General features: G+C 45.4%; 1 protein-coding gene and 1 pseudogene across 5 annotated transcripts; one reads left to right on the top strand and one right to left on the bottom strand.

The window, feature by feature from the left end:
- The first annotated feature begins 217 nt into the window (after positions 1-217).
- Positions 218-26,490, top strand: LOC147890094 (NADP-dependent glyceraldehyde-3-phosphate dehydrogenase). 5 transcript variants are annotated; one of them, XM_087390360.1, is made up of 12 exons: positions 262-339; positions 516-557; positions 826-1,136; positions 1,312-1,505; positions 1,959-2,087; positions 13,644-13,763; positions 13,891-14,027; positions 24,642-24,797; positions 24,906-25,116; positions 25,565-25,732; positions 25,850-25,966; positions 26,123-26,490. In XM_087390360.1, exons 3-12 carry the CDS (start codon positions 992-994, stop codon positions 26,234-26,236), a joined length of 1,491 nt encoding a protein of 496 aa, XP_087246486.1. In that variant the 5' UTR covers positions 262-339; positions 516-557; positions 826-991; the 3' UTR covers positions 26,237-26,490. The 5 variants fall into 5 exon arrangements, with proteins under 5 accessions (XP_087246487.1, XP_087246484.1, XP_087246485.1 ...); XM_087390361.1 differs by lacking the exon at positions 516-557 and having other exon boundaries at positions 218-448; positions 871-1,136; XM_087390358.1 differs by lacking the exon at positions 516-557 and having other exon boundaries at positions 218-448.
- On the bottom strand, positions 5,514-8,474 carry LOC147890095 (uncharacterized; annotated as a pseudogene).

The following is a 26,490-nucleotide window of genomic DNA, read 5'->3' as shown; positions in this document are numbered from 1 at the left end:
TAATTTAAATGCAAAAAAATGATAATAAAAGCTGGCAACGTGGCACGACCAGAACCATATAAAGAGGCAGCCGCCAGGTGGAGGGATGCCGTACGCCACGTGGAGGGGTAGCGGGGTAGCAGCCGAGCGGGGGGTGGGGGCGAATTGGGGGGGGACACGTGGCCGCCTGAAGATTAGAGAAGGGCTGCTGATGATAAAATCGGGGAGAGCTGAGAGGCTCATGAATTCTTGGGAGCTTTTTCTCGTGCGAACGTCACGTTTCTTGCATAAATTTTGTGTACTTTGCTTGGATCGATCCAACACAGATTGATCTTCTCTCCGGCCTTTCGATCTTCACGGGTGCGATTTCTTTCCCTGCTTTTGCACAGATCTTTCTCGTGTAGAATCTTCGCGTTTTTTCGGCATCACTCCGTCCATCGTGCAGTTTTAGCCCTCTTGATCTTTACAAGTTCACATCTTTCTGCTCGATTTCGTCCATCTCATCCTTTTCCTTGTCGTCAAATTTCCTTCTGCAGTTTCCGATCATCTGCTCGATTCCGTCCATCCTTTTTTTCCAAGTATGCGTTTGCATAGATACATTTTAGATGCATTTCTGTCGTCCATGCACAGAAACGCGAAACCTGTGCAAGGATTTCCGCACAGAAATGCACACTGTGCACTGCTGTGTGCATTTCTGTGCGGAAATCCTTGCACAGGTTTCGCTTTTCTGTGCATAGGCTGGCTGCAATGAACGAAATGATAGAAATTTCGTCCGTTCAGCACACAGCCTAGCTGTGGAAATCCTTGCTTAACTTGCTGGCTGACGGATTTCCCCCTTTTTCGCAGCCTTTTACGTCCCTTTGCAACCTCCTGATTCGTTTTCTTCGACAGACCTGCGCGCTGAGCCAAGCATCCCGAGTTCTTCGGACGAATTGGGAGTATAGCTCAGTCTATTCTAGCCGGAGCTTCCGCCAGGGGAATTTTTGCTTACAGGTTCGTCCGCTTCCTTCACATGGCCGGCTCGGGTGCCTTCCAAGATATCATCGACAAGGATGCCTACAAGTTTTATGCCGACGGCGAGTGGAAATTATCTGCCTCCGGTAAAACTGTGACCATTACTAATCCCCACACGCGCCAGCCCCAATACAAAGTTCAAGGTATGTCTCTGCTGCTTGTTTGTTTCGGCATGCGTTTGGCTTTACTTTTTGCATGGCTACGTTGCATTGAGGCTCTACTCGTCGGGCCCCGGGCCTGAATGGCCTATGCGTTTACGCAACAATCGTATGATTCGGTCTTGCAGTGGTGTGCTTTCTAAAATCTTCTGGTGTGCAGCTTGCACACAGGAGGAGGTCAATAAGGTTCTGGAAAGCGCTAAAGCCGCACAGAAGCTTTGGGCGAAGACGCCATTGTGGAAAAGAGCCGAAGCCCTGCACAAGGCTGCAGCTCTTTTGAAGGAGCATAAAGCTCCAATTGCAGAGTGCCTTGTCAAGGAGATTGCAAAACCTCAAAAGGATGCTGTGACTGAGGTCAGCTTTTTTTGTGCTTCTGTTAAAATATTTCGTCCATTCCGAGAGAGCTCGTTTAGCACACGAGCTTATCTTGAGTTGCGTATTGAGTTTTTAGATATCTGCGATCGCCAGGACTCGGGAAAAATCGTATTTGTTTCCAGTAAGATTATGAACCGAATCCACTGAACCGAGTATTAAATTTATGGTTGAGATACTCACTAGGATGGCTTTGCCTATAGAAGACGTACGCGGAGTTTGGGTTGATTGTTACGTAGAGTAGTCCCGCAAGCTCATACTTTAGATCGCTTGCCACTTTGACTAATAGAACAAGCAAAATGTTTGCCCGTAGCGTCATTCGTTTCAACCTGTTGAGCCCTTTCCTTTGCTTTCATGGTGTTTTTTGTGTTACAAGCAGAGTCTGGGCTACAGCTGATCTTTTGTTTTGACATTCGGTGGTGGCTTCTATGGCAGGTAGTGCGATCTGGGGATCTCATATCCTACTGCGCGGAGGAAGGAGTGAGAATTTTATCGGAAGGGAAGTGCCTTCTTTCAGATAGCTTTCCTGGGAATGAGAGGAATAAAATATGTCTTGCATCCAAGGTGCAGCCACTTTCTACTAACACAAGCGTGGTCATTTTCGTCTGTTTGCTTGTACTACAGTCCTAGGTTTTGGCTGTTCTGAAGAGACCTGAGTTCTTTTTAGCTCATTGAGAGATTACGATATATGAATGCAAAACATGTGAAAGTTGTCCGTTAAAATTATTTGTCTGACATTCTCGGGTTCAAAAGGTTAATCTATTAAAAATACGCCTTTATTTGCTAGGGACTAAAGGGGAGATGATTTATGGGTATAAGCTCTCTGTCTAAGCACACAAATGCAAAAAGTGCATGAATGCCTGGATTTATAGCGGAGGCCAAGAGTGCGTATGTTGCTGCACAGGAAATCTGAGCGATGGCCAACGAGTTTACTTCTTTAATTCTTGACATGCATGTCACTTAGTAGAATGCCCGTGGAGGAATAACCAGATGTTAAATTGTTTTGTCTATGCCCTCAGATAATTTTGGGGAACTTGAAGCATGATGTTTTCTGGTAGTAAGGAATTCATTGGGAATTCTGATCCCTTACCTTGCATGGATCTTATAGACCAGCAAAAGTTTGGATCCACATATTTTAGCGAGGATGTGAGCAAAAGTTCAGGGTTACACAGTGGGTACAGACCTTGCTCGACATATAAGGTTGTCCAAGGTGAGCCACTCTAGTGAGTTGGAAGGATTGCTGGGCAAAATGAAGACTATCTTGCAGAGGTCCTGAGCAAAGAGCGTTCTTGCAGTGCTGCGCAATTTGCGAAGCATGTCATGCAAACTTGAATGAGTCCTCATATTATGGATGAGTTATCCAGGATATGTTAGAGATTCTCATTCCTTTATTTCACGATCCATCTTGTTCTGGTCCAATTGGGGGGGGAAGTTCAGGGATTATGCAAGTTTTGTAATTATCATTGCCAGTAGAGGGCAAGGATGACCAAAGCAGTCAAGAAGTTGCATCCATGGGCATAGGCACCAACAAGGTACACGCTTGGAGTCCTTATGAAATGCCATACAAATAGGAAAAGAAATATGAATTCTACTAGAGGAGGGAAGTGACATAATACATGGGGGATGCTGAGACATCGTTGATCTTTTGAATAATAGGGAATGGTCCGAAGCTCTTGAAGGACAGCTTAGGGCATCGCTTGCCCACCTGCTTCAATCGTTGCTTGATAATGCGTAAATATATCCATTAACCCTATTTATACTAGACATCTCGTCTGGATTTATTAGCTTGGCGTGTATACGATGCTTGAGCTTTGGTGATGCAGCTTTTCACGGACTCTGTAATCTCTGCCATGGATTCGGTGGTTTTGTTGGCTTCAAGAGATGGAGACATCATCCGGGTGAGGAGTGAGGTAAATCGCCATTCAAACGCCGCTTCATAAGGTGTGCGATCAATACTCGAAGAATAGGTATCGTTTAGAATGGCCTGCACAAGCGGAAGAAATTGCTCCCACTTTCCCTGAGCATCTATCAAATGCCATACCATTATACTTTTTCGTCTTGCTGTTTGATTGTAGATGGAAAGCGCTAGACATCTGCAGCTTAGTACCAAAATTATCAAGCAAGGTGCGCTAAAAGTTAGACGTAAACTTGGAGTCCCTGTCGGATGTGATGGTCTTTGGAAATCCTCCACCGGGATACCAATACTTGGTAAACAAACGAGCTACATCTTCAGCACTGGCCTTTTGTTTGCAGGGAATGAGCATACAATATTTACCAAAGCGACAAACAATAGTAAGACATTGAGTATTATGCGTATCTGCGGATGCTGGAAGTGGTCTCACGAAATCCATACCTATGTCTTGGAAAGGACAGTTGGGGATTGGCAATGGCTGTAAACTACTCGGTGCTTTCTATCAATTCAGACAACGGATTTTGCAGAGGCGTTTGAATGAGATGATTGCGAGTTGCCAAACACATATACTTGAACTTAAGAGTTTGCAATTAAGCTGGAATTAAGACATACAGCTTAAACACAAAGTGACATCATTGGAAAATGCAATATGATTGAGGGGCCAAGACGGCCCCCCTCCCCCCCCCCCCCCTTATCCAGGCTCACTTTATTCTTGAAAATGGAGATACAAGACCAAGGTGCAATGCACCTTCGAAAACGATGATCTCAGTGAAAACCTAGGACCTAGATACAAGACTCAAGAGCATATGTGCAAGGTAGACAACAAAAAGGAGGACTTCAAGCTCAGGTTTCAACTCTTTTCTTGCCACAAGGAAGAAGCTTGCAACAATGACCACTTACATCCAACATTAGAGACAAGCACTAGTTTCTAGAAAGATAGTAGAAATAACATGAAATAGTGCTGTAAATGAGATAAACTTGACAATACAGGCTCCTTTCGTGACTTGACCCTTTTGTAGATGAAGTCCTTGATGCCTCTGAAGCTACCTTGGGTGAGGAGAGTGTGGAAATGGGGCTGGAATGAGAACAGCTTAGAAAAACAGCCTGTAGGCTAGAGAGAGAGCTTTTATGGAGTGATAGCTGTAGAGAGAGAGTGCCAATGCTGATCCCAAGGGAGGGGATGTAAGAGAGGAGCTGCTGCTGTTCCAGAGGTGCACAGAACGGCAGATTTCTGCAAGGGAAATGGGCTGGAACAGTAGAGAGAGAAATTTTGCAGTAGAGAGAGAGATTGCAGCAGGAGAGAGAAAGGGGCTGTGGCTGCTCCAGGCTAGGAGAAGGAGAGAGGATGCTGTTGCTGTTCAAGAAGAGTTGAGAGGTGGCAGATTTTTGGAGAGGAGGGATTGGAACTGTAGAGAGAGAATGTGCTGTTGTAGAGAGAGAAAGTGCTGCTGAGGTGAGAGAATAGCTTGGGGAGAAGCTGGCTGCACCCAAGGAGCTGGAGAGGTTCTGCTGCATCATCCAAAAGGAGGGAGAAGAAAAGTGACGAATTTTTCATGTGAGGAATGAAGGGGAGAGGCCTTCTTTTATAGGCTCAGCCCCCCCCCCCCCCCCCCCAGGCCTAGAGTGGAAGGTGGACACTTGTCCCTGATTTTTGGTGGGCTGCAGTCCCAAAGAGGACAGCCCACAACCTGCCCCAAATCTACCAGATGTGGGGCCAAACACTTGTCCTGCATGCCCTTCCACTTGCCATGCATGTTGCCACATGTGTGGGACAGGTGGACTGACCTGCCAGCTCAGAGTCCATGTGGCAGTCTGCCACGTTCATTCCCAAAAACCCTGAAATTTCAAAGTTGTCAGAATTCAATTCTGGCGTATACGTCCTTCCGCATCTTTGGCCAATAGAAATAGCGCTCTAACTTCTCTAAAGTCCCGTTGATACCTCTGTGATCACCGGTAAGCGCGTCATGGGCATCATGAAGAAGCAACTGTCGTTTGTCTTTGAGTACACATAACCTTTTTTTATAGAAAAGCCAACCGTCCTCTAATGAGTAATGGCCTAGAGTAAGCGTCGTGGCTAACTAGAATTGCGTGCCAAACTCTGCTGACTCCACGTACTGTGCCTTCATGCTGTCAAGATCCTTTCCTTTGGTTTCGAGCACAGTGGCCTGCTCAATGGTCTGGATGGAACCTTTTCGACTGAGAGCGTCTGCAACGGGGTTATTTTTGCCGGGAACGTACTCAATCATTCCCCCAAATTGCTGGAATATCTGACTCCACCGTTGCTGCCGATCACTCCATTGCATACTAGGCATTGTCTGAAGCCACTTAAGGGCTTGGTGATGTGTCTTTACCGTGAAGGTCCATTTGTATAGGAAAGGCTTCCAATGTTTTAATGCCTGGATGACACCGAGGAGCTCTCTATCATACACTGAATAGTTCTTTTCGGCATCGTTAAGCTTTCTGGCTATAGTATGCCACAGGCCTATCTTCTTGCTGTAAAACTGCCTCTATGGTGACATTGCTAGCGTCTATGATTATCAGAAATGGATCATCCCAAGAGGTGATCTTCATAACTGGTCTGCCGTGGCCAATCGTTGCAAGTTGTGGAAGGCCTGCAAAGCTTTGTCTGTGACTTGAACTTTTTGTCTGCGTGTCTTTACCCCCTTGAACAAATTTGTAAGAGGGGCTGCGTATGTTGAGAAACCCTCCATGTGCGAGCTGTATGCTTGACATAAACTCACAAAGGATCGGATCTCCTGGGCCGTCGTGGGGACAGCCCAACTTGTGATAGCTTGGATCTTCTCAGGGTTCAATCGAATCCCTTGAGCACTAATGATGTATCCCAAATACTGATTTTCGAGCAATCCGAATTCACTTTTCTTTGTGTTGAGATATAGCTGGTTATCACGTAATAATTGTAGGGCACATCGCACATCCTTAATATGCTGCGCGGCTGTCGCGGAAAAGATAAGGATATGATCGAGAAAGATGAATAGGCACTTCTCAATATACTTTGCGAATACCCGGGACATGATCTTGTTGAATGTTGGTGGTGCATTCTTCAGACCAAAGGGCATGACGACGAACTTGTAATGAGCTCGCTCAGTTCGGAAAGCTGTCTTTGGGATGTCGTCTTCAAAAATCCGGACTTGATGATAGCCACTCTTGAGGTTAATCTTTGAAAAAAATCTTGCACCATTGAGTCTTTCCAAGATGTACTCGATGCGGGGCATAGGAAACTTGTTGCTTACCGTAAGCTTGTTGAGTGCTCTGTAGTCTACACAAAGTCGTGCAGACTTATCCTTCTTTGTCACAAATAGAATGGGTGCAGCAAAAGGTGAAGAAGAAGGTCTAATAAACCCTGCGCACAGTAATTGAGACAATTGCTCCTCTAACTCTCTCTCCATAGACTTTGAAAGTCGATAAGGGAACTTACTTGGAGGTGTCGAGTCCGGAAGGAGATTGATGCGATGGTCTTCCGGTCGATTGGGAGGTAGTTGGGGTGGCAGATCGTCCCGGAGCATGATGTCTTTGAACTCTTGGAGTAGATTCACCATTGCTTGCTCCATCGGAGGAGCGGCTTGAACTGGAGTGATCTAGCACTGGACATAGACACGTGCACACACGGCACCCTTGCGGACGGCGTGACTTGCTTGAATATGAGAGATTAATGGAATCCCTGGTATGCTCCGATCACCGCGTATAACTGCGGGCTCAGGTAAACCTTCCACAATCGTGAAGATGTCCTGCCGCAAATCAGGCGTCGGAACATGCTCACGGAACCACTGAAAATTGAGGATTATGTTGCACCCCATCAAAGGAGTCAATATAAAATCCTGCGTGATGTGTGCGCGCAAGTCGGGCGTGAACCCGTCCATTGCAAGCTTGTGAGGCACCAAGGTGCACCCCACTGTCTTGGCAAGGTGAGGGGAGATGGCATCTTCTAAACTCCCCATATCGAACATGACAATAAACTGATGCCTGTAAGCTGTTCCGTACGCTCGAATGAGCGCCTTATTTTGATATGAGAAGTCGCCCTCCTTACCTTGAAAGACGATTGTGGGAACGGCGTTCAAAGCAGGGAAGACGGCATTCGCAGCTGAGGATGGAGGTGGGGCTGGAAGAGCCAATACATTGGCGACGGACAAAGTAGGTGCTTTTGTAGCCTTTTCAGTAAGCCACTTTGGACAACCCTTCTTGCCATGCCCAGCGATGTGGTGGCAATGAAAGCCGCGATGTTCTTGGTGGTACCGCTTCTGCTCGTCTGGCTGTAGATAGCCTCCCGTAATACCCGCTTTAGCCTTCTCATCCGGAGTCATCTTTGGCTTGGACTCCTTTTGATCAGAAGCCTGGCCGTCTTTCTTTTGGAACTGGTTGTCCTTCTTCTGATCCTTACCCATTGTGCTGTTTGACTGCTGTGGGGCTTTGGAATCTTTTTGGACCTGCTTGGGCTTTCCCCTGTTTAGCATCATCTCTTGATTCTGTGCGAGAGTTAGCGCCCGCTCGTAATCCGGCGGGTCGAAGTTCCGAATGGCAAAACATATGTTCGTGTCCAATCTTCGAATGAATTGCTTCATCTTGGCGCTCTCCGTCACGCCCAACTGTTGTGTTAGTGTGATGACCTTGTTACTGTATGTCAACACATGCAAACCATTCTGGGAGAGATGAGTGAACTCATCCTCTAGGTTAAGCAGATATTGGGGTGGGAGAAAACGGGCTTTGAGGCCGGCCACAAACGTTGCCCAAACGAAATTCGTCTTAAACGTGTTTGGGTTAGTATGCTTACTAGCCCAATGCTGTCACCAAGTCATTGCCTCACTTGTAAGATGAGGGGCTGCAAGGTGGACTTTATCTTGCTCATCTTAAATCCGGGCTAACGGAAAATGAGCTACAAAATGATGAATAAATTGTAAAATTGCTGAATGGTCACACTTACCATCATATTTAACAAAATTTAGAGTGGACCGAGTGAGTGGTGTTACCTTTGTCGATGGCGAAGTTGTGGCGGAGACGGCTGCTGCGCTCAAACTTGCCTGCATAGTGGCTAACATTTGTTTGTGTTGGAGAAGCAACGCCTCTCGGTCTAGCTTTTGTTGCCTCTCTGCCTGGGCGAGCTCTGCGCGTCGCAGTGCCTCCTCATTTTTGCGTTCCTCACGCATCATCAAGAGCAGTTTTTCAAAATCTGTGGTTTCTCTTTCTTCCAGCGGCTTTTCTGCTTGTTTTTCCTCCAGACGTCGTTTTGTCTGGTCCAGCTGTCTTCTGCTTTCTTTCAGTTGGGATGAATGTTCTTCGAGCTGCTGCAGCAGGACCGATTCTGCTTTAGAAGGTTCACCATCACTTCTTGAGCATTTGGCAAAAGCGTATCTTGTTGGTAGTCTTTCTCCTCTTCAAAGTCTTCGCAGTTGAAATCTTTTCTTGACCCTTCCATGGCGCTTGATTGTGTGTCCTTTCCGGATCTCAACACAACCATACACTCGCGGTAGTCAAGCCAGATATAGACCGAAGCTCCGATACCAATGTAACATGCAACGGTTATTTGATCGTGTAATTCACATCAAGACCTTCTTTAAACCTTTAGCGAGGAATGAGCGTTGTTAACCATAGAGAGAGAAAGGAGATGAGGGTAGAGAGAGAGTAGAGTCAACAACCGATTGGGTCCCTGTACCCATTGAGGGCCCCCTCCCCCAATCAGGGGAGAATTTACTTTATACTTGGAGAATTGAGAAATACAAAGAACACTCTTCAAGAGAGCACGGAACCCGCTTCTGAAGAGCTCACTATGCACACATATAGCATACCCAAAGACGTGAGAGGCAACGCCGACCAATACTGAGACCTTGATGCTGTCCACACTGACGATGTAGGACGCTTTTGCAAGGCAAGGAAGAGGCTTGTGCTATCTACCAGAATGCAGGGTTACTGCGTGAGTGAGAGAGTGAAAACTAGAAGTGATAGTATGAGAGAAGTGAGAGATGACTGAAATATAGAGCTGAGGGTGAGCTGTGTAAACTGTAAAAGAGAGCTGAGAAAGCCGAGGAAACAGTGTCCAAACCTCTCTCTGTTTGCTGGTCCAAACCTCCGACTGTTGTTCTGCGTGGTCACCTTCAGATCAGGCTGAACTGATGGCCAAGGGACTGAGGCTAGAGCAGGGCCAGATCTGAGGATCTCAGGGGCTGCACAGGAGGCTGAAGTGGAGCTGTAGGAGAACTGAAGGCAGGAGCGAACTGAATGAGAAACAGGGCAGCCAAGGGGCCCTTTTATAGGGCTGGACTGAGCCAACCCAGTCTGTAAAACAGACCGACTGGTTGGCCTACAATTAGCCTATAAAAAGCCCTCCCTAGCTCATTTGCCAGGGGAGTTTTTGGGCAGCTTTTGCAGGCTGCCTTCCTTGGTTACCTGTCCAGCCTTTGGGGACCCTAAAGGGACTCCTAACGTAGGCTAAGACCTAAACTATAAGATGGAAACACTTAACCTACTGTTCTCCAGTGGGTACTCGTGAACAAGAACTGACTTATTGACTTGACCTAAGGCTGAGAGACTGATCTACGTAGCTTGTGCCTGACTGTCCTTGGACAAGGGCTCACAAAGGGGTCACAACATATGACAAAATCTCCTATCTGGGAACTATAATGCACTTGTCGATGTAGCCAGTGTGTCACCTTGCACCCAAGTGCAGGGGTGCATGTGACAGAAGTTGATGTAAAATACATGGCATAGGGGAAGTTCGTCACAGAGATTTGAAAGATGATATCTAGGAAGTTTGTAGCATAGCGTTAAAAATGTTGTTGCAAGTTCTTCCACTATGGAGAGAGATTACAAGTACACAAGTCTCATTACAACATTTGATGTAAAAGAGATGACATCTAGGAAGTTTGCCCAAGAGAATTAAAAACGACAATGCTAGTGTTTCCAATGTTGAGAGAAATTGATACGAATGTGTACATATGTCAGTGCATGACCCTCATGATGAGGTTCTTGGGAACAACAATGAGGTTGAGCCCTCTGACAAGGGAGAGTTTTTATGAAAGACTTTTATATCAATGGGTTTACTTGTGATACAGAAGACAAAAAACAACTTTTTTATATATCGGTGGGTATTGCCTATAAGGTTTGGATATGTATTCTGTTGCCTTAACGGACGATCCCATCTGCATGCATTGTCTTTGCCTTCAAGGAAGAATGCCGAGAGCGTCTTGTCTATAATGAGGAAGAAGTTTTATAGGTCTGCACAGGCTTAGTTGCATACTATGTATGGATGGGTGCCTGAAATGCCTTGAACTTTTTCACCTAGATTTGGAGAATAGCTGGACTGATGAAGAAGTGGTAGTCTATGGACACTCTTCAGAGCAAAAGGGAAGATCTGGCAAGGCAACTGGGTGAGCTGTGTATTTTGTCCTTTTGTCTCACTTCACTGGTGCAAGTGGGGATGTCTCTTGCAAAATTCACCATGATCTGAACATGGCTAAACAGAAAACAGGTTTCAATGCCCCGAGTTTCATGACGATGTGGAAGAAGTATCTTGATGTTCTAAAAACGCCAACCAATCATTGCCATTGCATCTAGGTCCCCAAATGGCTATAGCATACATTGGTGCTGGTCTCACCAATGAATCAAATAGAACATTGTATAATTGCACATTGTGAAAGTGACCCTGAAAATTGCTTCTCCATAACAGATAAGGCTGCATAGTGTACAGTCATACGCAAAATAAAAAGATCTATTGTTACTTTGTACACTTTAAAGGAGTTTGATTGTGTGCCAAGGGTGATCCTTATTTACAGTCTGTAGAAGTTTGGGATCCCACAGGAATGCATTGGGGCAATAGTGGCTTTGTATGAGAATGTAAATCTGTTTGCTAAAAGGGCTATCTCGAACAATTTCCAGTTCAACAAAGAAGCCCTTCGCCCCACACCATTTTTGCAATATGCATTGATAGACTTGAGTGGGGCATGATGTGACTTGGAAGGTGGTAACCACATTCGTGGGTCTTGGGCATCTTGCTTCAAGCTGATGATGTGGTTCTTGTTTCATTTACTCGAGAAGGGTTGCAAGTCCACTTGGATGCACTCCAACCGTTCTGGGTGGACCGCAAACTCAGTAATTTATTTTTTGTGAATTGAATGTAGAGAGAGAGAGAGAGAGAGAGAGAGATTTTACATAGCATGTAAATTTTAGAGAGAGAGAGAGAGAGAGAGAGAGAGATTTTACATAGCATGTAAATTTTGCAGTCTCTCTAGACAGGCAGCAAGTTATTTGTGTGAATCGAATGCGCGCCCGCAGAGAGAGAGAGAGAGAGAGATGGAGCCGACAGAGTGCACCCCACACATTTGGTGTAGTGAACAAATGGCACTTGGTGGTCTTGGGCATAGAGGACATAGTGAGCTCGCATAGGTGTGCCAAACCCCTGTATCTGTGGTGGGAATAGGCAGCTTCCCCTGCGATAGAAGCCCCCATCCAATGGTTGGGTCCCCCCTTGGGTTGATCGGATCACCTCCTCCATCCTCTGTGTGTGGAAAGCCTGCCTCTTAAGATGTGTCAGTCGTTTCGTGAAATCTGTTGTGCCTCATGTGTCAGATGGCCCAAGGCTCGCTCACAAGTGAGGTGTGATCTCATCTCTCTGCACTCATCATCGTACCAAGGATTTTGAGGCATCATCCCAACTGGGGCATGTGCTGCAGATTTGGTACTGAGACCAGGCTACTATCCTAGGCCCGGGTGAGTCTGCATCATCTCGAAGTAGGTCTGAGAGCTCACCAGCTAAGTGGCTCATGTAGATTGGGTCGAGAGCATGATCAAAGTGGATCTGGACACGAGTAGTAGGTCTGGTGGGGGATCTCCCTGTAAGTGGCATAGTACCCGAGATGCTGAAAGCCAAGTATGAGTGCATAGGCCGACTCCCAAGTATATCTTGTCAATATGGGCAGCCCACTGTCAGGGCTCTCATGTCTCAGTATAAAAGATCATGTCTCTGACAGTGTATGTCTCCAAGAAACCCCCTGGATCGGACCAACTGTACCATTACAATTCCACACTGCCCTTTTCAGTCCACTTTGTGCACTGATCCCATTGGCCCGACACCGTCATAAATCTCCTTCTTCCTTCTCTCCCCTGTCCACTCTTTCCCGGATAATCACTTTGCTCTGTTTGCAGCCCACTTTCCTGCCTCTCTTGCTGCCATTACTCGCACCATTCCCTCCCCTCTGTGCTCATGATGTAAGAGAGTGAGATCATCATCATCCAAGTACATCCTGGTCCCATTCAGAGTTTCCCTCATGTTCATGAGGGTAGACCTATCCATGGCAGTCCAGAGTTTTAGCACTAGTGGTCTTCTTGGTGATTCCTTCTTGCCTACCCTCCAGGCTGTCTCGCATGTAAGGTTGATACCCATCTTAGTGAACAAGGCCCAGGCATCTGCCATTGGGGTGTCCCCCACTGTCAAGCCTTGTACTAGGACATTGAAAGCCTTGCTGGCCCTCCTTTTCTCTTCCTCTAGAGCATGAGAAATGAACTCCTTCTTAGAAGCTGCTGATCCCTTTTTAACCACTGCTGTCCATTCAAGCATCTCTTCTTTCCCTTAAGTGAGCTGCTGTGTAAACTCAGCACGTTTCCTGTTCATTGTGGACTGCATGGCAGCCATCTGAGTTTTATTCTCTGCTTTGAGCTCTTCTATGATTTGCAGCCCCCCTCCGAGGTCATTTGCATGTCTTTCATCTGCTGTAATTCAGCCCCCACTGCAAGTACATTGTCTTGGAGCTTGTTTTCTCACTTTCGCATCCTGCTTTCTCTTTCTCCCATTCCTCTTTCCTGGCCTTTTCCTTCCTCCACTCTTCTTGTACTTTCCCTCGCTTGTTTTTTGATCTTAGCTAATGTCTTGCCCACATGAGCTTTCTCAGCCAATAGAGCCAAATTTGTGGCCTCCAAACTGTCCATTTTCTCCATCGACACAAGATGTATTTTGTTGAGGCAAGTGGGCACCTTAGTGGTACCTTTGTGAGCTGTCCCATTTGAAAGGGCTGTCATAGCTGTTTCCAGAGCTTGCTTCCCCCAAATATCTTCTATGAGAGAGAGAAAGAGAGATTTTATATAGCAAGTGTCTCACAAGACATGTAGCAATTTATTCTGTGAATTGAATGCTTTTTAGTCTGTGGAGAGAGAGAGAGAGAGAGAGTAAGAGAGATGAGTGTATTTTGTTTCCAATCAATTGGCAGATTCCTTTGGGGGTGGTGCTCGCTATTCCTCCGTTCAACTATCCTGTGAATTTGGCAGTGTCCAAGATTGCCCCAGCTCTCATAGCAGGAAACGCTGTAGTACTGAAGCCTCCCACTCAAGTGAGTTTCCTTCCAATGCCAAGCTGTCTTAAGAGACCTTAGTATTTCATCTTTCTAATTCATTCTCATAGTGCCTTTGATGTAGAGCTAACCATTGCCATCTGCTTCAAATAAATCTTACTGGCAGGGAGCTGTTGCTGGACTTCATATGGTCCACTGCTTCCATTTGGCAGGATTTCCAAAAGGACTCATCAGCTGTGTTACAGGAAGAGGTTCTGAAATTGGGGATTTCCTCACTATGCATCCAGGGGTGAACTGTATAAGGTACTTATGCAGCCTCAACATCATCAGTTAAATGCTATGCAGCAGAAAGTCTTTGCCTTCTGAACATTTCGATGGTAAAGAAGGTTTTATTGACAACTCTAATTTCTTATTTTGTTGGATTTTCCTGCCGGAGATATGTAGGAAGAACATTTCATAACAGTGTGCTGTCTTAAATGGCATCGACATAGAGATGATAAGGGAAACATTGTCATTTGCAATGCAGTTTCATCTTCCAATAAACGCAACATGTCTTTTGCAATGCAGTTTAATCTTTCAATAACTTTGTGGAAATTGGGGACACCAAGTGCAGGGTTACTTAATAAGTAGATTTCTTTCATACTTTTAAGGTTTGGTTTCTGTCCACTCTCTACTCTGGTTTTTAATTACAGTTTTGAAGCCTTAGCTTGCAGAGTTTGAACGTCATGTATTTAAGTCTTCCCCTAAAGACTCTTGGACACCCACATAGGCAGGCTTCTATCCCAAAATTAGAAGAAGAGATCCCTTTATACAGCCTTGACGATATCCATCACAGATTATGTAATGGTCCTTCTAGTTTGGAGCACTCTATTCCTCACTATGACCAGCCCCCTGGCTATGGATTATATCCTTGGATCTGGATATCTAGTTGCTATTGTCTATCTACTATGTCTATCTTTCTGTGTCTCTCTTCTCACGCTTTTGCTCGTGCACCACTCTCAGGTTGGGACAATCACCAAGGAGGTCTCTCTGGCTATTTAGACTCTGGGCTGTGCAGCCGAGGTATGTTCTAAAGCTAGAGGATCTCTATGTGAGGGATTCTGCGGTGCTATCACTTTGCAAGGACAAATGTATAATCCTGAGTTCCTCAAAGGGAGTACCATGCAACCCTTTTCGATGCAAGCCAAGATCCTACATGATCAGTTGCAAGCAATGGGTGTTGCCCTCACCATAAGTCAGTTGGCATCGCTCATTCTTACCTAGCTTCCTTCAAATTATGATGCGGTTTCCCGAGGGTTGAAAGTAACCACAAGTCATCTAGACTTTGATGATCTATGTTCCCTTCTTCTCGAGGCATCTATACTTTGATGATCTATGTTCTCTTCTTCTCGAGGAGGAATCAACTCTAACTCACCCAAGGGAAGCTCAGGATCACTCCAGGTGGCACTCTAGGTGGAGGTGAAGCACTTCCGTCTGTGCACAAGAAAAAGCGAGCCAAGTGTTATGAATGTGGTAAGAGAGGGCATCTGGCCAGAGGTTTGTTGTTCCAAAGGCAAAACTAAGGTCCAAGACTCATAGTCGGATTCTTCTTCTCGGTTTGGTGGTTCCAAGGTAGCTGTCGCCAAGAATCTCTAGATTACCCGGGTCTTCTATCACTAGCTACAAGTCCCCTACTATGGGTCACAATCAGAGATGGCATTTGGAGGTTGTGCAGGCTAATAACGGCCCCAATCATTTGAAAGTCTGGTAGGCAAAGTAATGTTGTACAGTTAAGGACCAAATGTGTTCAAGAGCTCATTGTTAATGCTTGCAGAGACTATAGACTTGGTGTATTACGGAGTTCATTGTTTGAGGTTCTTGTTTGTGATTGTTCATTGCAGGATATAGGTCGTGATGTGTTTCACAGATCATTTTACCACTGGGAGCGTAGTGCAGACTGGTATGGGAAATCACAATTGAGGACATCTCATTTGTTGTTTGAGGAGGTGGCATTTGTGGTTCAAGGATCCAGGCCGTTTGGTAGCAGGCACACTGCTAGAGGGTCAATGGTTGCATCTTCATTGGCTTGCCTTTAAAGATTATTGTGCTTACCATGAGCTACAGAGAGGGTGTTAAAGAATGGTATCTCATAGTGAGAGAGGTTTCCTATGTGGGTGTGCGTGCTTGGAAAAGAATAGGATTAGATAGGCTTGGATAGGCTAGGTTAGGGAGTAGTTAGGGTTGGGTTGGGGGCCCAAACTGGGTCAACCGACCTTTATGGTTGGATCCACCCGACCCTAACTTGACCCAACTAGGGTGGTCAATATGTAAGAATGTGGTAGCTTTGTGATCATTCTTAAGTTCTATGGAAGACATATAAGAGTCTCCTCTGATATTGTCTTACCATTTAACTGAGCTGATCTTAGATACCTTATGTTTGTGAAAAGAGTAAACAAGAGAGTTCTGGCATGGTAAAGAAAGCTCTGTAAGAAAATAATACAACGTCTGTGCTCAACAGATAACAAGATCTCGTATGCAAGAGAGAAAAGCAGATAGTATAGAGAATCAAAAATTTGATTACTGTAACACTGATACAATAGATGGCGCTGCCTCCCAGCCGTGCGCTCCTGTGAGAGAAGCTTCGATGGCGTGTTGGAAACAGTAGAGGACAGAGGCTGGATGCTAAGGAATTAGGGTTGATGTAGCCAGTGACAAAATGGGCTTCACAGGCTTGCTCTTATATAGCCACCACTAGTAGTCGGTTAGATCCAATTGGGAGACCGACCCAGTCCGCCCAAAATGGCCGACTGGGGGTCGGTCCCGAAATAGGCCACCGACCACACGATAGAACCGGTGCACAAAATAGAGCATCTGACATACGGTCTTCGTTCGGCCCACAGCCATCCGAGATCATCTGGGGCTTCAAACGGGCCCCGTAACCCAAGAGTGGGCTGCCCCGGGAAATGCTCCGTCTACTCTCAGGGCGGTCAGTCATGGAATGCCTTCCCGCACTTGCATGTAGCGTAGTTGGCAGTGTGCCAACTCTATCTGAAGCCGTCCAGCCATCAGGCCACACATGGCCCCCATCAAACCAGGACCTACCGGATAACCGAGCTACCCAAAATGCCTTCTCCTCATATGGGGGGCTTACAAGTAGAGTTAGCTGGTTCCCGTGTAGTTACACGAGAGTGGAGCATTGATATCTAACACCCCCCCTCACTGTCCAACCGCAAGTGAACTTACTTTTTCGACCCAATGCCAAGTCGATGAAGATGCCTCTCCAGCAAGTCTCTTCCAAGAGCCTTCGTGAAGATGTCCGCAGCATTCTCTGTAGTCGGACAGTACACCAAGTCGACCTCTCCATCCATGATGAGCTCGCATATAAAGTGATATTGAATCTCAATGTGTTTTGTGCGAGCATGGAACACAGGGTTCTTTGCAATCGCCATGCAACTCTGATTGTCACATGATAACTGCGTAGGCTTGTTCTGCACTGCACCCCCCTAAAATCCTCCTTAACCACACTGCCTCAGAAGAAGCAAAACATGCTGATTTGTACTCAGCCTCGGTAGAAGAAAGAGCAAGTGTGGGTTGCTTCTTGCTGACCCATGACATAGCTTCAGATCCAAGTGAGAAACAGTAACATGTCACTGATCTCCTACTGTCCACGTCTCCTGCCCAATCCGAGTCACAGAATCCGGTCAAGATGTTGCCCTTGGTATAGGTGATGCCATAATCAAGTGTGCCTTTGATGTATTTCAGCACCCGCATCCCTGCCCTCCAATGGTTCTCTCGGGGCTTATTGGAAAACCTGCTTAGTACACTAGTCGCAAAGTTGATGTCCGGCCACGTGTTGCACAAGTAAATCAAGCTGCCCACAAGTCTTTTGTACTTCGCTTCGTCCACCAGTGGTGATGAATCCTTGTTTGAGAGCTTCACGTCAACCTTCATAGGGGTACCAACTATTTTGCACTCAGCCATGCCAAATGCCTTCAGTATCTCTCCAGCATACTTCAGCTGTGAAATGAAGATCTGTTTCAGCTCTTGCCAAACTTCAATTCCCAAACAAAAATGCATCAGTCCGAGGTTTGTCATTTGAAACTCTCTTCCTAGCAAATACTTTGTATGCGAGATCTTCTCTTCATGGTTCCCTGTTTTGACAAGGTCATCCACATAAAGAACCACGATCATACACCTGCCTCCTTCTCTGAAGATATACAAATTTGCATCTGATGGGCTCCTCCTGAATCCGTTTTGCAGAAAGTAGGCATCGATTCACTGGTACCACGTTCGTGGGGCCTGTTTCAGCCCGTAAAGTACCTTCTTCAGTTTACAAACTTTACGTTCTGAACCGGGGATCACAAAACTTGGTGGTTGTTCCATGTATACCTCCTCCTTGAGATCCCGATTCAGAAAGGCGGATTTTACATCCATCTAAAACATGGGCCAACTTCGCTAGGTAGCTAAAGCCAAAACACTGCGAATTGTGGTTAGTCGAGCTGTGGGAGCAAAAGTATCATGATAATCAACACCATGTACCTGTGCGAATCCTTTTGCCATGAGCCGAGCCTTGTACTTATCCAACGTGTCGTCGGACTTGTACTTGGTCTTGTACACCCACTTGGTTCCGATTACCTTGCGTTTGGGTGGTCGCTCCACAAGGTTCCAAGTGTTGTTCTTCATTATGGAGCCATACTCCGTCTGCATAGCCTCCATCCACCTATCATTACCTTGTGCCTCGATCAAACTGCCCACAAGCCTTCTGTACTTCGCTTCGTCCACCAGTAGTGATGAATCCTCGTTTGAGAGCTTCACGTTAACCTCCATAGGGGTGCCAACTGTCTTGCACTCAGCCATGCCAAATGCCTTCAGTATCTCTCCAGCATACTTCAGCTGTGAGATGAAGATCTGTTTTGGCTCTTGTCAAACTTCAATCCCCAAACAGAAATGCATCAGTTCGAGGTCTGTCATTTCAAACTCTCTTCCTAGCAAATGCTTTGTCTGTGAGATCTTCTCTTCATGGTTCCCTGTTATGACAAGGTCATCCACATAAAGGACCACAATCATACTCTGCCTCCTTCTCTGAAGATATACAAATTTGCATTAGATGGGCTCTTCCTAAACCCGTTTTGCAAAAAGTAGGCATCAATTCGTTGGTACCACGCTCGTGGGGCCTGTTTCAGTCCGTAAAGTGCCTTCTTTAGTTTTTAGACTTTACCTTTTGAACCGGGGATCACAAAACTTGGTGGTTGTTCCACGTATACCTCCTCCTTGAGATCTCCATTCAGAAAGGCGGATTTTACATCCATCTGAAACACGGGCCAACTTCCCTGGGCTGCTAAAGCCAAAACACTGTGAATTGTGGCAAGTCGAGCTGTGGGAGCAAAAGTATCATGATAATCAAAACCATGTACTTGTGCGAATCCTTTGCCACGAGCCGAGCCTTATACTTATCCAACGTGCCGTCGGACTTGTACTTGGTCTTGTACACCCACTTGGTGTCGATTACCTTGCGTTTTGGTAGACGATCCACAAGGTTCCAAGTGTTGTTCTTCATTATGGAGCCATACTCCGTCTGCATAGCCTCCATCCACCTATCATCACCCTGTGCCTCTTCAAGACACTCGGGTTCTTCAGCACGGATCACCTCTGTCATCAAAGCGTAGTTGACTAAGTGTTTCTGCGCCCTTCTTTGCTCCTCTAATCTCTTGGACCGGCGGTGTTCAGATGGTTTCTCAATGGCTGGAGGTTCTCTGCCATCCAAAAGCTGTTTTACCCACTTCGGGAATGACAGTTGCCGTTGTGGTTCAGCAGGCTCTTCTTCGTCTTCTTTATCTTGAATTATCTCAAGCACCGTAGTTCGGTCTGCTGTTGGTGGTTGTACTGGATGGATATCCTGGTTCTGGTTGTCTGGGAAGGAAGCATCCTCCTCCAATTGATGCGGCTGTTCTGAGAAGACCACATGGCGACTTACTGTTACTTTCTTGGTAAAGAATTATAGAGACGGTAACCCTTCACCTCTTCACTGTAGCCCAAGAAAATGCACTTCCGGCTTTTCGGTTCCCATTTGGTCCTGTTAGCATCAGCGACATCCACAAAACAGTCACATCCAAAAACTCTAAAATGTGCAGCTGAAGGTTTCTTATCAGAAAAGGCCTACAGTGGAGTCATCCCGTTCACAGCCTTCATGTAGCTATGATTCAGAATGTAAACTGCCGTGTTACATGCTTCAGTTCAGAAAGTCTTTGGTAAATCTTATCCTTTCATCATACTCCTGCCCATTTTGTAGATGACGCGTATCTTGCGTTTTGCTGGTCATGTGGCGCGATGCACCACTGTCAATAATCTAAGGTTCATCCGCATGTACATGAACTGCCTCCGTGCAAATCTCCTCAATTGCTACGAACAGCTCTACTAGTACTGCGTGCGCGCTGTTGCTGGACTCTTTCTTTACTCCGTTCTCATCTGCAATCTTCTTCCGGCACTCATTCTGCTTGTGCCCTGCCTTATTGCAATAGAAGCACTTGATTTTCTTCTTTCTCTTTTTATCATCATCGGAAGATGGGTTACCAAAGTCCTTACCCTTACCTTTCATTGATCTAACCGAGAAAGCCGAATCTTCTCCAGTCCTCGTCTTTTGATGCATCTCCTCCTCCAGAAGCATTCCGCTGAAATCCTCAAAGTTGAGGGACGGATTTCTGTTCTGCGTATTCAGTGCTGTAACAAGACCGTCGTACTTTGGTGGGAGAATCCGTATGCACCTTCGTGCTAGATTCTCGCTGGTGATGGTGATGCCAATCGCATTCATTTGATCGCGCAGATTCTTCACCCTGGTGATGAACTTCTCTGCCGCTTGAGACTTAGAGAGTTTCTCTTTCGCGAGTTGAGTCTCCAGATTCTGAATCCGCGTCTGATTCGTGGTCTCGTACTGATTTTTTCAAGACCGTTCATGCCTCCTCCGCTGTGGTGACATGTTGAATTAACGCCATGACAGAATCACTTACACTGCAGACAATAGAACACAGCGCATCTGCATTTCTTCTTGTCCACGCGAGAATCTTATCCGCAGTTGATACTATCTGTTGTCCTGCATTGGCTAGATCTGGTCTCGCAACCGGCTTCACGTCCACCCCAGTAGCAGTATCCCGAAGCTCGTATGTGCTTAGGATGGTCTTCATCTTGAACTTCCAGAGTGGATAGTTAGTGCCGTCCAACTTTTCGCTTTCGCCGAACGGTGGGATTCGCAGTCTTGTGGGCTGGGCCATCTCTCACAATCTGCTCGTAAACAGAAAACCACTACCAAATCTTCTTGCTAGAGTCCAAGCTCTGATACCATGTAAGAAAATAATACAAGGTCTGTGCTCAACAGATAATAGGATCTCGTATGAAAGAGAGAAAAGCAGATAGTACGGAGAATGAAAAATTTGATTACTGTAAAACTGATACAATAGATGGCGCTGCCTCCTAGCCGTGCGCTCTTGTGAGAGAAGCTTCGATGGTGTGCTGGAAACAGTAGAGGACGGAGGTTGGATGCTAAGGAATCAGGGTTGCTGTAGCCAGTGATAAAATGGGCTTCACGGGCTTGCTCTTATATAGCCACCATTAGTAGTCGGTTAGACCCAATTGGGTGTCCGACCCAGTCCGCCCAAGACGGCCGACTAGGGGTCGGTCCCAAAATAGGCCACCGACCACACGATAGAACCGGTGTGCAAAATAGAGCAACTGACATTCAGTCTCTGTTCGGCCCACAGCCATCTGGGATCATCTGGGGCTCCAAACGGACCTTGCAACCCAAGAGTGGGCTGTCTCGGGAAATGCTCCTTTTACCCTTAGTGCGGTCAGTCATGGGATGCCTTCCCGCACTTGCATGTAGCGTAGTTGGCAGTGTGCCAACTCTATCTGAAGCCATCCAGCCATCAGGCCACACATGGCCCCCATCTGGTATCCAAACCAGGACCTACCGGATAATTGAGCTACTCAAATGCCTTCTCCTCATATGGGGGGCTTACAAGTAGAGTTAGCTGGTTCCCGCGTAGTTACACGAGAGTGGAGCATTGATATCTAACAAGCTCAAGGACTCTTGTTAAGGATTGTTGATCCACATAAGTCATTTTTTCTAGAAATCAATGCGAGTAGCCTTGCAATAGGAACGGTTTTATTACAAGAGGGAGGGCCAGTTGTCTTTGTAAGGACGAAAGTTTCTTCCTCTTAGCAAGATTGGCTAGCTTATGAACAATGAGTTGTATGCAGTTATTCATGCTAACAGCATGTGCGCATTAATTATATAGTTTAGAGTTGAATGTGGATGTTGATCATGATATTCTGAAGTATTTTCGTAAACAACCAGATTTGACTGGGTGCCAAGGCAGGTGTGCATAACTTATACACGGTTTCCTTATGGAAACCCTTGTATGCAAGAGTGAAGGATGATAGAGATGTTGAAGCATTTGGTAGGGATTATGCACAGTATGAGTTTCGCAGCATTAGAGACTGCTCTAATGAGTAAAATTAAGGAAAATCGAAAGGTAGACAAGTATAACCCCATCATCAATGCCATCTCATGCTATGGCCTTGGGGTCATGACATTTCTCCTACCACAAAACAACCTATAGCAGTATGTTTTAGGCTAGGAAATCATGGAACTGGCGCTGCATAGATGCAACATACTTTGGAGTTGCCATAAGTAGATTTGTCCTAGATTAGGGACCCAAACATGATGCCATATTGGTGGTGGTGGATAGACTGACTAAGATGGACATGTTTATTCCAACAAAGATGGCAAATTCTTCTCCACAACTAGCATAGGTATTTGTGTGCTTCCGGCTGAGATTATCAGTGATTGCGAACGTAAGGTCACGAGTCATTTCTGGCGTGAAGAAGACAAAAAGTTGGACACTAAAGGCAGCATGAGTTCATCCGAACATCAGAGTCATATGGACTGACAGAACAAGTTGATTAGATTCTTGATGATATGCTTCATCATATCTCTCTTGGAAGCTATTTGATTGGGAAGAGTATCTTCCCATGACTGAGTTTGCATATATTAGTGCAGAGCATACAGCCACTAAGCGGAGTACATTAGTTTTCATGTATGGATTTCAGCCTAAGCTCGTGGACCGTTGTTCTGCTAAACTTAAAGGTACGAGCAGCTGCTGAGTTTCTGCATTTGCAGCAGGATATGTTGCGTGAAGGAAAACCACCACACAGCTTAGGATAGAGCTCAGTTTCATGCGAATCAAAAGTACTTGCCTCGAGTTTTTGCAGAGGGCCAGTTTGAAGGGGGATGAAGGGGTTTGCTGGGCATAGGTGCCCCGAAAATCCTCCTATAAGCCACCCAAAAAGAAACCAAGTGGAACGGGGCGGCACCACGCAGTTGCGAACCGTGGACAAGGAGAAAAGGGAATGAACCTAGGACAACCGGAGGTAGGGAAAGCTAACGGAGGAAAGGGAAGAAGGCAGACAGAGAGCAAAAAACCTGCAGGTGGGCTGAGGCAAGACCAAACTGGAAAAAGAAGGAAATGGCAAGGGGTGGAAGGCTCAGGCAGATCAGGACGAGGGAATGAGGGCTGAGCAAGTCACAGCACAGGTGGGCTTATCGCACCCAAGGTCACTGGTATCCTTTCTTCAGATGCCTTGCAAAATCAACACAAATCCTTTAGCTAGTAGCCTATAGAGGCATTAGGCATCAAGGATAAGCAGCAAACATGAATTTCTTGAACCTGCTACACAAAAAGCGTGTCAAGCAAACTGGTATTACAGCAACCGTATTCGGAGCAGCCACTAGTGATTGAACCTGCATTCTGCAATAATTGCAACAGTGCAAATCAGCGAAGGTCTGCATAGTCATGTCCACACCAGCGATCCACACCAGCGATCACTGTGTGTAGACAAGAGCTGAGTGATATTTTCAGGATGATCTTGAGATGAGGGGTCCTGCAAGTCTGAGATTATGGCTGCTCTTCTTTTGTACTTGGATTCTGGATTTTATATGTGTTCTTTTTGGCTGTATATGAGTTTCCTTTCCCATATCTTTATATACTTTCTATCTTGTGTGCACATGCTGAAATGAAATAACGTGGTTGTAGTATCCTGGCATATCTTCTGCTGACCTGCACCTTCTCCTGCACTTCTTTTTCTTTTCCCATGTAGGAACACAGACTCTCACACTACTTCAGGATCGACCAGTTGTGTAAAATTCATTGTGTTCTTATTATTAGTGGGCATGGTCCTTCTTGGTGCATGAGCTGTCCTCTTTGTGTTTGAGTCCTGGTGTTCACCAATTGTGGACATAGATAACAAAACAGACTCGCATGTCATCACAACTAAAACACTGGATGCCTAGGCTGACCTAAGGCTATACCTCTAAGCCCAATCAAGCTAAAATATTTTCGAAAGAAAGAAGCTTTGATACTTGTCAGAAGTGTGCATATGTGAAGCGTGTTTCTAGTGATTTTTTTTGCAAAAAAGTGTTTCTAGTGATTTTAACTTAATTGACACTTAGAAATAAAGTAGCCAATGTACTAAACAACAATTAAATTCAATAATCCACTCAAAGAGGGATAGAGTACCACTGAGCACCAGGCTATAGAGGGTAACAAATTTTATGTGATCACTTTTGAATTTAAAGTATAATGTCAAAATTCATTTACAACACTGCGATCCCGTGCCCCCTTCCTCTGCAAGCACCGTCTTGTAGGAATGCATGCATAAATTCCATTATTCCTTGAGTGGGCCCCTTCCTCTGCAAGCACCGTCTTGTAGGAATGCATGCATAAATTCCATTATTCCTTGAGTGGTATGCATTTGAGTTTAGTTGTGAATAGTTTTTTGGTAGGTTGATGATGTTGCAACTTGCCATTATATGTACAAACCACCTGTGGCTTTTACAAGACTTTTGTTTACATCTGTAATGATTTATCTACTTTTCATCTTATACAGTTTTACTGGAGGTGATACGGGCATTGCTATATCAAAGAAGTCTGGCATGGTCCCCCTGCAGATGGAGCTTGGTGGCAAGGATGCTTGCATTGTTCTCGAGGATGCAGACATTGATCTTGCAGCAGCCAATATCGTGAAAGGCGGTTTCTCATACAGGTGAGTCCTTGATAGAGAAACTGCTAGTTGATGTTCTTTGATGACAGATCATACCTGTTTTTGGCCTTACAAAACGCTTTTGCTATTGGTGACCTCTTTCATATGCAGTGGACAACGATGTACTGCTGTCAAAGTTGTTTTAGTGATGGAACCTGTAGCGGATGTTCTAGTCCAAAAGGTTATTGCCAAGATGAGCAAGCTCACTGTGGGTGCACCAGAAAATGATTGTGATATAACTGCTGTTGTGAGTGAGTCATCTGCGAAGTTCATTGAAGGTCTTGTCATGGATGCAAAAGAGAAAAAGGCCACATTCTGTCAGGTATGAAGCAGCTGCAAAGCTATATCAGTCCTCGGCTCAAGCAAATATATAACCCCCCCCTTCCCTCTTTTTTCTGGGCTTCCTTTCCTCTCTCGTTTGACGCGTCCCTGCTTTTGTTTACGGCCTCAAAAGAGATTCCCTCTTTGTTCTCTTAACAATGGACCACATTGCTGGTCTGTAAAGATCAAACTGTACTCTAAAGATGTTTTTTGCCAGAAATTGCAGTCACTCGGGGAAAAATAGCTCTCCCATATTTGTTGTTAAATTCGAAATATTGTATTTTCTCAACATAGAGGTTGAAAGTCTATTGTTTACTATTCAAAGCAGTTTTTAACATGGCTAGGCTGAGGCTTCCCATGGTTTTCTGTAAAATTGGCTGTGTGAATGAAGCAAAAATACATTTAGTCTTTGATTGCTAGTTTTGCTCCTTGTTCCATGTGCTTTTCAGGAATATAAGAGAGAGGGTAACCTGATTTGGCCTCTGCTCATTGACCACGTACGTCCTGACATGAGAATTGCATGGGAAGAACCTTTTGGGCCTGTGCTACCAGTGATTCGCATCAACAGTGTGGAGGAGGGAATTCACCATTGTAATGCAAATAATTTTGCCTTGCAGGTATGAATGCTAGGTCCAAAATTAAAGAACCTTCTCTAGCAGTTAGATTATATACAAGCATGCTGTGTGCGGGAACTGTGTAGTTTTTTGTAATAACAGCAATTTGTGTCATTGCAGGGTTGTGTATTTACAAAAGATATAAACAAGGCAATTCTGATTAGTGATGCGATGGAGACTGGAACAGTCCAAATCAATTCTGCTCCTGCTCGTGGACCTGATCACTTTCCTTTTCAGGTATGGGAGTGTCAAACCCATATTTTTCACCGTCTTCTGCACAGTATGGATACAGTGCAATTTTTGGTTATTTGCAAATAATTTTGGGATTTTGTGTTCCCATAATCCTGCCTAGCATGGTATTTGATATTTTATTGACTTGTCGTTCGGTTGCAGGGTCTTCGTGATAGTGGCATTGGTTCTCAAGGCATTACTAACAGTATCAACATGATGACAAAAGTAAAAAGTACTGTCATCAATCTGCCTAGTCCTTCATACACTATGGGTTAGTCATGGTGGACGTGCCAGATTACAGTCCTTTTTGACATGATACTGTAATTAGAAAGAGGGATTTATCTCCTCTCCTTGATGAGGCAACCAAGAAATAGGATGCTCCAGAAATTTGTAGGTAGCTGCTGCAATTCTAGTATTAGAAGATTGCAGTGTATTTTTAACCAAAATTTGTAGCTGGTGCAGTGCTAGTTTTAGAAGATTGCAGTGTACTTCTACCAAAATTTATAATAAAGCTGAGCTATTCATCTTGA

Source organism: Dipteris shenzhenensis, chromosome 19 (genome assembly GCF_047967505.1).
Source record: "Dipteris shenzhenensis isolate YYH24624 ecotype China chromosome 19, Dip_SZ_1.0, whole genome shotgun sequence".
NCBI classification, from domain to species: Eukaryota; Viridiplantae; Streptophyta; class Polypodiopsida; order Gleicheniales; family Dipteridaceae; genus Dipteris; species Dipteris shenzhenensis.
The sequence above is the reverse complement of the archived record's forward strand: the minus strand, read 5'-3'. Positions and strand labels throughout refer to the sequence as shown.

Coding starts and splice junctions, on each gene's coding strand:
- LOC147890094 (XM_087390361.1), top strand. CDS start 992: ATGGCCGGCTCGGGTGCCTTCCAAGATATCATCGACAAGGATGCCTAC. Junction 24,798..24,905: donor AAAGGCGGTTTCTCATACAG/GTGAGTCCTTGA, acceptor TTTCATATGCAG/TGGACAACGATGTACTGCTG. Junction 25,117..25,564: donor AAAAGGCCACATTCTGTCAG/GTATGAAGCAGC, acceptor TGTGCTTTTCAG/GAATATAAGAGAGAGGGTAA.